Source organism: the organism of the source record quoted next, unplaced genomic scaffold (assembly GCF_019419815.1).
Source record: "Pyrus x bretschneideri cultivar Hongxiangsu unplaced genomic scaffold, Pyrus_bretschneideri_v1 Contig1, whole genome shotgun sequence".
Taxonomy (NCBI): domain Eukaryota; kingdom Viridiplantae; phylum Streptophyta; class Magnoliopsida; order Rosales; family Rosaceae; genus Pyrus; species Pyrus x bretschneideri.
In genome coordinates this window covers 2,946,956-2,960,859 of record NW_025999390.1, presented here as the reverse complement: position 1 = coordinate 2,960,859, position 13,904 = coordinate 2,946,956, and the positions used below count along the sequence as shown (strand labels likewise).

Below are 13,904 nucleotides of genomic sequence, written 5' to 3'. Positions count from 1 at the left end.
TGATTTGGTTTTCATTGTTTATAACAATTATAACAGAAAATACGCAAAAACAGAATTGGAAGGATACAAAACAAACAGCGAAAATGACGCTATACAGTGATACGGCTTATTGTCTGTTAGTATCAATCCTTTTCAATTCATATTAATTTCCCTAGCTTCAAACACTTTCCAATAAATCTTAGGATGGAAGGAGGGAGTGCCTCAGTTTTCTTCATTCATAAAAAGATAAAAACAAGCTTACCAAAGAGAAAATCTCACTTTTGAAACCCTATGAACAACCCAATGAAGCTAACATAATTATTTAGTGTAAAACCAAATGCTGCAAACAATTGTTGATTTTTCTTTTTATATTGTTTTTTTTTCTTTTTTTTGGATAAAATTAATAACTGTAAAAACTCCCATTCTTCTTCACTTCTTTTTTTGGCCGTACAGCAATTCCCCCAACCAATTTCTTGAGACCTCAGTTAATGCGGTAACCCACCCCATGTCCATGAATAAATCTAGCATCTTCCTCAGTGTAGACATGAGTTTCATTCAGCAACCTAATAAAAATGGCATTTTCACAGAAATTAATTGGAATCGAGCAATAATATTAATACCGGGAGCTGTTATTCACATTCCAAAAATTACGCTCCTTATATAATGATAATAATAACTTAAAAAAGAGTGCAAGAGTGCATGATAACTAATTTGGAGTACTAATTACAGCTTCCGTAATATTTAGATGTCATATAGTATGATTGTAAAAAGGAAGTGATCTTACGATAAGGAAACGGTTTTGTTCATGGTAGCAGAGGAGATGAACAGAGCACCATTCAGATAGTTTAGCTCCCCATCAATTCTTTCTTCAATTCTTCTGTCCATTTTTTCAGCATTGATAGAGAAAGGTTCATCGGAGGCCTGATTAGCATATGTTAGACATTAATTATTACTGTTAATACCAATGCATTTCTGTCAAATTAATTAAGCTAATAGTGTGTACTTAATTAACATACCATAACCCATCCCCATGTATCTGCAAAAGATGGTATGTGAGCTGCATATGGCACCACATCTGCACAAACATTGAAAAGAATTCACAAAAAAGAAATGAATTAGAACAACAACGATATTAATATCGATTCAAAGTAGTAACAATATCAATATTATCAACGACGTATCAATATCTGCATTATAAAGAAAGTGCACTCAAACGCACTGGAGAAAACCCTATATATATATATATATATATATATATATATATATATATATATTTGTGGGAGACTTACACTTGAAGACCTGTTTAATTGTGTTGTATATAGAGGTGAAGACCTCTTTGTGGGTAAAAATGCCTGCTGGACCAGCCTGCATATAAAATGTAATTACTATGTTTATTTCCTGCAAAATGCTAAAAAGAAGCAGGCATATATTGCCATAGCAAATATAATTTACCTGGGTCACAAAAATGCCACCATGATTAAGCTTAGGTTTAAGAATTTTCTCATAGAAGGATTTTGTGTAGAGTTGATAGCAAGGTCCTCCTTCAACTGGGTCTGCTAAATCTCCCACTATGATATCGAATTTTTTGCAACTCTTCTCCAATTCAGTCCTTTAATAACGACATTATGCGTAAGAGGTTAGGATGACTATTTCCGAGTGTTGATAACAGTTTACAGAAGGAGCTAATTATACACTTACTTGGCATCATTAATCACAAGGTTCAGCTTATGGTGAGAAAATGCCTCCTGATTCAGTGTCAAATGCCTGCGGCAGAAATCAACCACCTCCTGCAACATATAGGTAGCTCAAATTGTTGTGTTTATTTTCCGTCTTTTACCTTAAACTTGGTTTATGTTTACCAAAATCACACAACTTTTACCATATTATGCTTAGTTACCTGATCGATATCACACATGGTAACTTTGTCCAGCAATTTGTGCTTGAGTGCTTCCCTTGCAGCTGACCCTTCCCCACCTCCCATTATGAATACATTTTTAGGCCTGCACTTTTTAAAATTTAATTAATTAGTTGAAGATGGATGCAATAAGAGCAAAATCATTCAACAAAAGAAAAAAATCTAAATATTCTAAAAACATGCTGAAGTACCAGCTAGCAATAAGAGCACCTATATAATTACATGGTGAACAAGTAATTAAATGAATGTTAATATGGAGGAGGACTAACTTTGGGTGACATAAGAGTGCAGGATGTATCAAGCACTCATGATAAATAAATTCATCCACTTCTGCACTTTGCATCTTCCCATCAATCACCAACACCTGTATATAAATATAAACACAATATCTGCATCAACTTCCCGTTAGTATTATCAAAAAGGAAAGAACGTTCAAAATGAGGATCAAACTTAAGACATTTTCTAACGCTTAAAAAGAGAAAAATCACAAACCTTCCCGAAACGCTTTGTGTCCAATAAAGCTATCTCCTGATACTCGCTAGTCCCTTTATGCAGCACACTGCAGAGATAGACCATCATAGACTTAATGAGAAAACCCTAACGACTCGGAGATGCATATTAACTAACTAACAAGTTGTGAAGAAGTTGTGAAGGAGTAGGCTAGAGATCCATCGTTCGAAACCTTAGCAACAAAAAAAGAAAGATGTGAAAATTTACGAACCCGTTGACATTGAGAGCAAATGACCATTTGAGGTCGTCGTCGATGGTTTCTTCGTACCAGGAACTATCTCTATCTCTCTCTACGTGGTTGCTACCGTTAAGTAGTACTACGGCTTTAGGATCAAAATTTTCACTGAACTTGCAGAAACCATTACCATTTGTATGGAAAAACTCAACTGCCTCACCCATTTTTGAAAATTAGAGCAAAAACCAAGACAAGAATATTAGGGTTTGGAATAGGACTTAGAGGAAATGAGAGGGTTTGCACTTGCAGTACAGGATGACAGAAAGGGGAGGGGGTTAGCTGCTTTATATAGTGGCACAGTAGACTTTATAAACTATAAAGGCACCCAAATAAATAAACAAACAAACAAACAAATAAAAGATCAAATCTATGCACTGGTAAATGGTAATTGGTAAACCAGGAGAATCTGTAGATTATGACGAGCACGGGTAATGATTTTGTCACTAGCTAGCAATATCACGAACTTTATGTTGCACTTCCCACAAACAAAATTAGCATGTAACCCATGCCTTCAATATAAAAATTTTCTTCGTCTTTTTTTTTTTTCCGAAAAAAATATAAAAATCTGAATTCTGTTGTAAGGATTTTGTCCAAGCATTTCTATTTTTATTTTTTTGGTCGAAATCCAAGCATTTCTATTCGTTATTGTGAAATGTTCTTAAATAGTGTGTTAATAAATTACAACAGTGTTATAACAGGTTAATCACATTGAATTAAGAATTAGCTTCAAATTCAGATAAATAGGATCAAGAGTGGGATTAGGAGGTGGATTGAGCAAGTTCTAGGAAAAAACATAGTGATGCGAACAGTACACCAAGTAATTTGCAGTCATTATAAAACGTGCTGGATACCAAAGTTGGTGTCCCTCCCATGAAACGAAACGCACGCGTAGGAGCGCAGTTGGCACGGCCAAGTGTACAAAAGTTACATGTGGCGAGATCGTATGGGACAAAAGCACAAACGTAGGACCCACTTGGGATTATGACCTTTTGCAAAACGTTCTAACATACGTTTCTTTGCGCACCCAAAATTATGTTGTGAGAGTGCACGCGATGGGTTGGTGAGTTATCCATTTGCTTGTTTGCTTCTGATTACTTGCCCACAACTATGAAATTGGCCTGCGTAGTGTGGTGTGAGCATGTCCCACTAAGCAAAAGCTTGAGAGGGATTTCATGGAGTAGATGGCGCCCATATCCATGTTTGGCATGAGTAAATTTTCTATGTATGCGAAGGCCAGTGCGATAACATTATTGTACTCAAATTGTAATATATATATATACACACACACACAGATATATATATATTCATTTTTTTATTAATATGCTCTAGAAGTACTAGATGTCAATGTAATTTTTCCGTTCATTAATTTATATTATAATAAATATGGTAATATCACGTGATAGTGTTTTGGATACATCACATTTCCTACTTGAAGATAACCTGTGGCCCTGCATTTGCTAATGTGGGAGAGATAGATGAGGGGAGGCGTCTTCAAGTGAGCGTGGGGTGACTCCACTAAGCTATTTTTGTGGAATACCCACTATTGGACACTTGGTTTTCATTAGCTTCTTCTTCATCATCTCATCGATCCCATGTTTCTTTTTCTTCTTTACTTTGTTTATTCTTGTGTGCATTGTTTGATGTCTTTCATGCCATGTATCAAATGACCATATCACCCATTTGCCTTCGTACTATACCAAAAGGCTAAAAACCTTTCGCTACTGTACATATTTGCAAGCAGGAGTTCACATTTGAAATTGAGAGAACTAGTAGGGTAACTTGAAACATGTAAAATTGCTGGAGATACTCAAAGAGAACTGCAGTGTTTTAGATCTTAATTTATACGTTAACGTTTCATGTCTTTATACCTGGACTTGAAGAAAGATCGCTACAGATTTCTCTCTACAAAAGCCGTGATAAACAAGCTCATAAGATTAAATACGAGCAGGTGTGGATCAGTTCTTCTTTGGCTTATAAAATTTATGTTGAGACATTCATCACACCACCTTATTCCAACCCTTAAAAAAAATTCTATAACATTAGGGTGACTCAAATTGCATATTCACTTTTAATATTTTGGTGACGTTTTTCCTTAGAAGCTGCAAGCCACCGTGATCTTACATATCTCTCTCCACTAGGGGTTCTTGAAACAATGCCTTGACTTGAAGCCCTATCTGATTGCTTTCATGGAGGAAAGGGAGAGGAAGGAAGGATAGAAAGAAAAAAGAGCTAGTCACTTGGGACAAAAATCACTAAACATATCACCTTTATTATTATAGGAACTAGATAATGTGGTTACACCATATTTTAATTCCTATCCTAATCAAGCTTTGTTAATTTCGACAGTAATAAGATTACAAAGTAAACGAAGTATCATTTCTCTAGACTAACTAGTACATGATTTAGCAGTACTTCTCTTTTTAATGTTAAAAGATGTCACATGTTTCAACGAAAATAAATTGTAATTTTTTTTAGCATGAAGGGGCACAACGGTCATTTGAATACATAGAGTAGGCAAAGGATCCCAAAAGGAAGTGTGGGTGTTGTTGGGTCGAAAGTTGAAACCTCTTAATGGGGAGACGAGGGTACCAAAAGATATTTTGGCATCAAACCCACCACCATAAGGCGTTGTGGTCTTTGTTCATTGTAAGGGCGGCTCACAATCATATATATTTAGATTTAGGGTTAAGTCAATGGCTTTACCTTTCATAGTCTAATAGGTACTTTACTGGTTCCCACGCCAAGTCAAACCTTTTCTGTATTTCAATATATTTCCATGGAAAAGGGTCAATTTGAAAGTTTGTATTCAGAGGAAGATATAATATATATATATATATATATATATATATATATATTATATCTTGTGTGTGTGTTTATCTTCAAGCAATATACTAGTTACTGCGCAATTTTTTACTTCTGCGGGATTTGGATCTTTTGAGATGTTGGATATGCTTATTTATACAGAATTCTCACTTAAACATTGAGTACTTAAATTTACTGACCTTATGTAGAACATGGTCATACATGACTTTATTGAAGAGATATTAAACCTGTTAGCTGCTGGCAACTATTTCACATAGATTTTCGTGGGAACCATCCTACACTGTCGTGCATCGTTTCTGATAAACACATGGAGTTTCAAAAGCACTTTAGGTTATGGAATAATGTTATATACAAATTGAAAATTCATCTTTTTTCCTCGAATAATTTGACTTGTTATGTTATTTCAAAACAAACGATATGAGATTATGACCGTTAATATGACAAAAAACTTCTCTATGATCATGCGTTTAATTGATTACATATAAACACTTCAATACTTTCAAAACAAACGATATGAGATTATGCATTCGGACTTTGCAATGAGAATATTTTGAATTTCATTTGAAGAAACCTCAGAAGATAATGAGCAATGACACACAATTGGTATTAATCTACAAATCCACCAAAAGAAACATTAAATTACACACACACGCACACAAAGAACATATGTTAGAAAATAAAGGTGAGCCAATAATTTGTATCATGACTCTTCTTGGTCAGCAGTAACATTTGAGTGATGAGGCGTGCTTGGTGCTTCCCACCATATATTACCAGAATATCAATCTATCTGTCTCTGCATGATAAGGTTCTTTCCCCCAATTTGGATTTCCACAAAAACAAAATGGGATTGAGGACAAAACCCACTGTCAATTTTCAATCTTTTATCACTTTCGGGCAGATGTGGGTTTTGTGCTTGCTTTGGTGCTCCAAAAACTTACAAACCTTTCTGCTCACGATGTTGCTGTCGTAAAAAGTGAGATGCTCTTGAGTGGCATGCCGTCAAATTGTCTTGCACACGTTCTATTAGGGTTTCCTAGTTGCTGCAACTGGAAGCTGACCTGTCAATGATGTCAATCTGATAAGGTTATTTTTCTTCCTTCAAAGACTCTAATAGGAGAGCTTATGACCTAGTCAAATTGATAATCTTGCCTCAAAATTGAAAATCGACTTCTAGCAACAAAATTTACTTCGGAAATTTAAAGTCTAGGCACTTTGCGAGACCGAACTAGCCTCGGCTCAAACTTTGGGAGGCAGAGTGTCTGCCCTGTTGTTTGGGTGCCCTTTCCATCGCCTCCTATTTTGTGCAGTCACGATTAAACTACATCAACATTTTATATTGATTTTTTTTTTATAGAGAGAATAAGACAAAAAACAATAGGAATATAAAATGTTGATGTGATTTTATCACGACCGCACAAAATATGAGAGGATGAAAAAGACAACCAAACATGAGGGCAGACAATCTGCCTCCCAAACTTTGAGCAGCATGAGACCCACTTAACAGTTAGAAGCCTAGCATCTAGCTCCTCACCACTAAAACAAAACAAAAACAAAAACAAAAAAAATTGGTTGGCTAACCCTTACCCAACACATTAGATATGCTTTACGTGGAGTGCGAAAATTCTACTATGTTCTAATGTATTTTATACATCGAGATTTTTAGACGTTAAATCTTCATATGGACAAAAGTGAAAACCTAGTGTATACGCCACCATGAAACATGCTACAAAATCTCAGTGGAGCAATGTGTAATAATCGTACATCATACAATACAGATGCCTTGTCAGTTGAGAGAGTATAATTGCTAAAGAGAACACAAGAGTTAGTGAAGAGGGACCAAAACTCAAATTGGCTTCCATGATATGGACGGAAGCCTGCATAGAATTTCAGTGCTAGAAAAAAAAAATGGTAAAAAGTGATCGATCAGGGCATGCATAAAAGGAAAATTCGTGACCTCCCCTCATGCCTGGCTGCTCAATTAATTAATATCTTTGCCTTTATGCTTATTGTCTAATTCCTACCTAAAATAATATAATAAACTTGTAATTAAGCTAATCTAATTGACCGGCCGTATGAAAACAACACATGCATGATTGTATTTAACTGGTAAAACCTAAACCCATGTCCATCAGTTAATGTGAAATTCACTATCGACATGAGTGAGTTACATTAATTGCCAACAATCTGCAAAGATTTGTGTATCATTGATACACAAACTCCCCAGAGTTGGTGCCCTCCACCGCAGGGAGTCCAAGTCAGAACCTCTCCCCGCCGTCGAAGAATTTATCACAACCTTAAATGCTCGAGAAGATGCAGTGGTGAAGGGTACGTATTCCTCACGGCTCCTTGAGGAAATATGAAAGCAATCAGTATCAAGGGTTCAGAGTATGTTACATACTAACATCTCACAAGCTTCACCAAAATGTTGCATACTAACATCTCCCAACCCCTAAACTCCACGCAAGCTCAATCCCAAAAAGATGCCCCAAATTTCGACATTTAAAATCCCAGCGCACCCTAGATTTACACAAAACTCGGCCCATAGAAAGCACCAAAGGAGTTCCTAGAACACCGTAACCGAAACGAAATCTACAGATAACAGAGACGCAATTCACCAGCATTTATCACTCATTTAAAAACAAAAATAATGTGAACAAAACTGAAATACGCAAATCCGAGGAGTTGATCAAACAACAAAATAGTAATTTTCCTCTACTGATTTCAACAAAACCCTGTTTGCTAACATAATACTACATAACAATGTCTTGGAAAAACAGACCGCAACAACTAAACTCCGTTTAAGCTACTGCAACTGGAACTGGCTCTATGTCGATTGCTGCAGGTGGAACTGGAAGGTATTGTTCTTCCTTGGGGGTGTGGATGGTCACCAAATCAGGCAATGGAGTCATTGGTCCCTGCTTGCCCTTAGGATCCCAGTCGAGCATGATCTTCACCTTAATACCAAGCACACCCTGTTGCAGTTGCGAGAGCAAAGACACAATTAACTTTACTTATTGAAAAGAAAAAGAAACAAAATCATGGGATCACTTCACTTGCAACAAAACAAGTTCAGGTGAGGAACCTAACCTGTCTAAGAAGAACGTGCCTCACAGCGGCATCAATGTACTCATTGACGGGCTGACCAGAGGAAATCATGTAGCCATCCTTAAACTTCATGGACTTGGCACGCGCTGCCCTGAGCTTTCCACTCACAATAACCTATGTGAAAGATTAGATTTTCAGAAGCCATTCTAACACCCTGACAACAATGGCTTCAATAATTGTCCGGAAGGAAAATAGTGTACTAAGGCATACCTCACATCCCTTTGCACCACTCTCCATGACAAATCTCAACACACCATAACAAGCCCTATAAAAACAAAATATCTCAGCACACATGTACAGTCGAATATGTACATATATATAAGTGAAAACTAGTTCAAGCACTCTAAAAAGATGCAGGAGAATATTCCACCAAGCACCTTAGCAGTAGCACAAGAAGGCTGACAAACTCCAACAAAGGTTTTCTTTGAGCATTGTGATTAAATCATCTCCAAGGATCATGGGGCAACGAGATACGGGTATAAAGTACCAAAAAAAAAAAACAATGCTCATGCATCATGTAATGTGTGGTGAAAACGTGATTCGGAATCATTCAATGATTAAAAAATTTCCATCTAATAATTAAAACCAGGAAAGAACAAGTATTTATCAATCCTAAGCTAAAAAGCATATATGGAATGAGCAATTTACTAACATAAATTTTGTATCAAGATACATAAAATTGAAAAACGAATTGAACCTGCGAACAGCAAGACCTCCGAGGAGCTTGTAACGAAGAGACTCAGCCTGAGCAATGGCACAGAGTCCTCTGTTGTTCACCTTCTCAGCATAGAGCTCGACGCTGTTCTCCGGGAACTTGAACCGCTTCTGAACAATAGATGTCAGCTCCCTAATCCTTCTTCCCTTCTCGCCTATTCCACGTACACATACATACATAAATATATACTTATATAAACAAAAACATAATGATCAAAATAATCTCAATTTAAATCGATTAACAAACAGAATTACAGATCAAAGAGTGAGATTTACCAAGGACGTTCTGAGTGCGAGTGGCTCGGATGATGATCTCAGTACGGACAGGGGTGACCCTAACTTCGACGCCGGAGTAGCCGTCCTCCGCCAGCTCTCTGGTCAGAACCTCGTTCAGCTCGGCGAAGAAAACTCCGTCGGCCACAAACTATCAAATCACAGAACATAATACGATTGATTGATTGTATAATCATTTGAGATTTGATTGGCTGCGAAATCAAAAATTAAGGTTTGGTGGAGTTCTAGGGTTAGGGTTTACCTTTCGCTTCTTGCTCATCTGAGTAGCTGCCGCCATGTTGTTGCAGGAAATCGGAGGAGATTAGAGAAACACTGAGCTTCGGCACCTTCCGCGTTTGCTTGCAAAACCCTAATTTGCTTCAGTAGAGGGGTTGCTGGAACCATTTTGTTTGGTATATAAAGGGGGGAGGGAGGAGGGTGATCTGACGGTCCATTCCTAGATCATGCACTTAGACGGATGGGATTTAATTTAGCCCGTTATATCTTCGTTTTTTTGGTGGTAAAATAGGTGGGCTAATTTCGATTAAAAAAAAAGGGTGGGCTAAAAGCCCAACAAATAGCCGCTTAAGTTTCACTAGCAGTCGATATTCCCCGTGAAGAGGGTTTTTCTTCGACTCTTGAGTCCAACATCCAAAACCTTCCGTCCTTCTAGTGTAACATAAAAAGTGCAATAAAAAAAACTCGAGTTTCAATGTGCAAATCAATGCGGTCTCATTGGCTAGAGGACATGCACTTCATTAGTGCACCCAAAGCCGAATTTGCCTTGTCATAGTTTAGATTGATTTAAAATTACATATCGTCTATATCAAAAAGAAAAACGCAAGTGCAATAAAAAAAACTCGAGTTTCAATGTGCAAATCAATGCGGTCTCATTGGCTAGAGTACATGTGCTTCATTAGTGCACCCAAAGCCGAATTCACCTTGTCATAGTTTAGATTGATTTAAAATTACATATCGTCTATATCAAAAAGAAAAACGCGAGTTTCATTTTGTCACCTGGAAAACAAATCAACGAGGTGCTACCTCGATTTCATTTCTTTTATTTCTTCAAAGAAAACTATTGCGTCGCCTACTCAATTGCCTACACTATTAAAGATGCTCTAATCACCTAAGGCACATAGGTGGTGCATTCTATTCTAACCTGCTTATCATATTAGTACAGACACTAACTGCATAAATATCCTTGTCATCGTTGAATTAGAGGGCAAGTTGCTTTACTGCAAGTCGTTTCTTGTTTCTGTTTACCGAATGGCGAACACTGACCGCGATGGCACGATCAAATGCTAGAAGTCTGAATGGTACAAGCAAACTAGGCTCGAATGAGTTATGGAAGTCCGGCAGAGGGGGCATTCAGGCTTTTCGTTGCACCATTCCATGATGCAGCTCCTGCAAATAGAGCATGTTAATAAACCACAGAAAGAGAGAGAATGATGAAAATGCAAACCTGACAGTACCAGCAAAATACGTGACCGCAAGGTGTGGCTGTTGGGTATTGGCGATTACTCAAACAGAGTGTGCATTTGCTGGTCCCGCTGGCCTGAGACTAGAAGAAGGAAACAAATTAGCACGTGTTTTCCAGCTCTTGAACCAAATTAGCACGTGTTTTCAAGTATTCGCATAACCAAGTATTCATATACTTGTAACTTCGTATTTTGTTTATGTTCTCCGCTTATCTTATACAAGAACACAGCTGGCAACCAAAGGGACAAATAAGAATTCAACCACCATCAAAGGAGAAAAAGTTTTCGAATGTATACCTCTGAAGTAGAAGATTCAGAGACCCAACTTCCCTTGGTAGCATCCGCAGATATCAAATTACCTTCCTCATTTAACACAGGCAAATCTCGACCTATAAACCCATAAATCAAGGTTACATATTACAGTAGCAGCTACAAAGATACTCAATGACATTTCTAACAAACATTGGCTGCAAGGCAGACAATGTTTGAAGTTAATCTTGTTGCTTTTTATTGGGCTCAGCTTAATTACTCTGACGGTCTGACCTAAGATAAGCGATATTACTCTCATAGGCTGAATCAAGACCATATATATAAGGTAAAAAGATTACTAACATACCGACCTGCAGAAGTTTGGTGTGTACCAAAAGTCTGCTGAGCTGAACTTGCAATAGAGGATAAATTGCTCCGCCTCAGTCCTTCAGCAGCTATGATACAAAGCTGAATCAATAGAAATACGCCTAAAATTTGGTATCTGCATGGGAGCCAATCATATGAGTCTGAATTTTATGGATAAAGTATTGCTGTACAACTAATAATTCTCAGTCTATTGGAACTTTTATAAAAATTAAAATCAGACGAGTGCCAATCCTTTAATCACCAATCTGAAAACTATGAATGCCACAATGCTAAGATATGCTCAATCTGTGAGTGTGATATATATAGCTCATAGAAGAGAGCAAGTGCAGATGAGAAAACTTGCTGATACTAGCAGGAAGGAGTAATCAACAAATGATAACCCTTCCATGCATACTTCTTATAGTGCGACTAAAGCATAGTCCATTAGGATATGAAATCCATACCGAGGTCTTTGGTTAGATGGTTTTCCGATGAACACATAACGAATGCCTGCTGCTCGTTTTGATATATGATAGAAGAGGCCTGCAGAGAATCAATGACAGCAAGAAATTAATTTCTTCCGCAATTTCATTATTAGAATTTACACTAGTAACACAACAATACATGAACCTCTAAAAGCAGGAATCACCTTCAAAGTAAAAGAACATGAGGTTAGCACGAACAACCAATTGCAAAAATTCTCGAGCTATAGGAAGCACCTGGAGGGACCAGCATCACAGAGATGTTAACTACAAAAGGCATTCAATCCAGGTTATCTGATCACCAATCGAAGGCCGCACAGAAAGATTGAAAAAAAAGATAACATAAATTCGACCCAGCAATCAAGTTATAAACAAACATAAGAGGTGGATAAGTATACCGTAGGCCATCTCCGAGCTAATGAAATCCATAACCCGTTGAACTTCTCTTTTAATCTTCTCAAAGCTGAAACAGATGGACCAGATGTAGAGCCAGTTGAATTATGAATAGTGGAAGAAGATTGAGCATCATTGCTTAGTGAAGCACTGACGCCATAGAGCTCTTCGGAATCAGCTAGGGCTATGCCACGGTTAGCAGCTCTAGAGCTGTGTACAGTGCATTAAAAAACAGACATGAGCACGCTCACAGCTTGCCAAAACTAACACTAAAATAAAATAAGTAGATGAGTCAAAAAGTGGGAGGGGAGTTGGAACCTAATTCGTTCAGCAATGTAAGGAAGGGCTGTCTGGTAGACAATGAAAAGCGCACGCCTTGCTGGCGTTGGAGGCAGTCCATAAGGTCCGGCAACCTGAAAACACAAGTATCAAGCATCAACTACACAAGTAACAAAGCAAAGCGCTTATAGCTCAAACGATTAATAACATTTATACTTGCAACCGAGGTCTTAAAATCACCTGCAACATATAAAACAAGGAGCTTTTAGCTCAATCGGTTAAGAGCGTTTATCCGATCTCATGTTTGAATCAAATACACAAGTAAAACAGGAATTTCAGATGTGAGCTTATCAGAAGCAAAATGGATAAACCTGAGTGATGTCGCAGTACTCTTCCCCGAGAGTTTGCTGGCCGGACCCTGTTGTCAAAACGTAATAAAGCACTTGCCCAAGAAGCTTTGTCTGCCAAAACCAAAAGAAAAGAGAGTGATGAATTCTAATCTCCACGGATGGAGCTAGTTGTAAATATCCCAATTCCCAGGAATTAAAGTTCAAAACTTGGAATTGAACCCAACCTCGTTCTGGTAAGCTACAGAAACTCTCGTACCTAAAACACACAAACGCGCCGAAGGTAAGTACTAATTAGCTCAATTAAGCCTTAAAAGCAATCGTAATCTGCAAATTAACAAACCCAAGAGGTGGCGGACGGCGTCTCGGCAAGCGTCGTAGACGAAGGAGGCGTACTGGTCGTCCTTTTCGGCTGCTCTCATGATCTCCGGCTGAGCCGCAAGTGGGAACTGCCGTGCCACGCCCGGGTCGCTGCTGCTGCTGGGACCCGGTTCTCCTGCGCTCGGGCCGGCTTGCTGCCCCGATCCGGTTGCCTCGTTCCAACCCATATGCTATCAGTGTCAGTTGTTGCAATTCGAATTCAAAATTCGGAAGATTTGAAAAACTGAGAATTGAATTTGAAGAATGGAAGAGAGAAACAGAGACGACTGGAGATGTCTGGTTGCTCGAGGAGGAGAACGAAGAAACCGGAAGAAGATAAATCCAAGTGACGTCGTATTGACTTAAAATAAATAGCAAAAGTTGTGGAATTTA

At 37.9% G+C, this 13,904-nt stretch overlaps 3 protein-coding genes across 4 annotated transcripts; all 3 read right to left on the bottom strand.

Annotated features, from left to right (window-relative positions):
* Positions 1 to 178: 178 nt before the first annotated feature.
* Positions 179 to 2,904, bottom strand: LOC103952624 (thermospermine synthase ACAULIS5). The gene is made up of 10 exons (XM_009364262.3): positions 2,616 to 2,904; positions 2,387 to 2,453; positions 2,164 to 2,258; positions 1,877 to 1,979; positions 1,678 to 1,766; positions 1,432 to 1,588; positions 1,269 to 1,344; positions 996 to 1,054; positions 764 to 900; positions 179 to 542 (listed from the first exon to the last, which is right to left on the bottom strand). Exons 1-10 carry the CDS (start codon positions 2,801 to 2,803, stop codon positions 461 to 463), a joined length of 1,053 nt encoding a protein of 350 aa, XP_009362537.1. The 5' UTR covers positions 2,804 to 2,904; the 3' UTR covers positions 179 to 460.
* Positions 2,905 to 8,072: 5,168 nt separating this feature from the next.
* Positions 8,073 to 9,975, bottom strand: LOC103952646 (40S ribosomal protein S3-3). Its single transcript, XM_009364296.3, has 6 exons — positions 9,817 to 9,975; positions 9,558 to 9,705; positions 9,265 to 9,436; positions 8,778 to 8,832; positions 8,550 to 8,681; positions 8,073 to 8,434 (listed from the first exon to the last, which is right to left on the bottom strand). Exons 1-6 carry the CDS (start codon positions 9,850 to 9,852, stop codon positions 8,261 to 8,263), a joined length of 717 nt encoding a protein of 238 aa, XP_009362571.1. The 5' UTR covers positions 9,853 to 9,975; the 3' UTR covers positions 8,073 to 8,260.
* A 452-nt stretch (positions 9,976 to 10,427) lies between these two features.
* On the bottom strand, positions 10,428 to 13,786 carry LOC103952653 (peroxisome biogenesis factor 10). 2 transcript variants are annotated; one of them, XM_009364307.3, is made up of 11 exons: positions 13,495 to 13,786; positions 13,379 to 13,410; positions 13,176 to 13,265; positions 12,844 to 12,938; positions 12,531 to 12,735; positions 12,300 to 12,369; positions 12,115 to 12,193; positions 11,656 to 11,786; positions 11,333 to 11,424; positions 11,030 to 11,118; positions 10,428 to 10,961 (listed from the first exon to the last, which is right to left on the bottom strand). In XM_009364307.3, the coding sequence occupies exons 1-11, from the start codon at positions 13,697 to 13,699 to the stop codon at positions 10,859 to 10,861; spliced, it is 1,191 nt and encodes a 396-aa protein (XP_009362582.1). In that variant the 5' UTR covers positions 13,700 to 13,786; the 3' UTR covers positions 10,428 to 10,858. The 2 variants fall into 2 exon arrangements, with proteins under 2 accessions (XP_009362582.1, XP_009362590.1); XM_009364315.3 differs by having other exon boundaries at positions 11,677 to 11,786.
* Positions 13,787 to 13,904: the final 118 nt, after the last annotated feature.

Bases quoted from the DNA above. Each gene is read 5' to 3' on its own strand.
- LOC103952646 (XM_009364296.3), bottom strand. From the start codon at position 9,852: ATGGCGGCAGCTACTCAGATGAGCAAGAAGCGAAAG. The intron at 9,706-9,816 runs GTAAACCCTAAC...GTGATTTGATAG, and splicing joins AGATGAGCAAGAAGCGAAAG to TTTGTGGCCGACGGAGTTTT. The intron at 8,435-8,549 runs GTTAGGTTCCTC...CAACTGCAACAG, and splicing joins GGCACGTTCTTCTTAGACAG to GGTGTGCTTGGTATTAAGGT.
- LOC103952624 (XM_009364262.3), bottom strand. From the start codon at position 2,803: ATGGGTGAGGCAGTTGAGTTTTTCCATACAAATGGTAATGGTTTCTGC. The intron at 2,454-2,615 runs GTTCGTAAATTT...CTATCTCTGCAG, and splicing joins TTTGCTCTCAATGTCAACGG to TGTGCTGCATAAAGGGACTA. The intron at 1,055-1,268 runs GTAAGTCTCCCA...ATGTTTGTGCAG, and splicing joins AATTAAACAGGTCTTCAAGT to ATGTGGTGCCATATGCAGCT.
- LOC103952653 (XM_009364307.3), bottom strand. From the start codon at position 13,699: ATGGGTTGGAACGAGGCAACCGGATCGGGGCAGCAAGCCGGCCCGAGC. The intron at 13,411-13,494 runs GTTTGTTAATTT...TGTGTGTTTTAG, and splicing joins CGCCGTCCGCCACCTCTTGG to GTACGAGAGTTTCTGTAGCT. The intron at 12,370-12,530 runs GTATACTTATCC...TGGTCCCTCCAG, and splicing joins TAGCTCGGAGATGGCCTACG to GTGCTTCCTATAGCTCGAGA.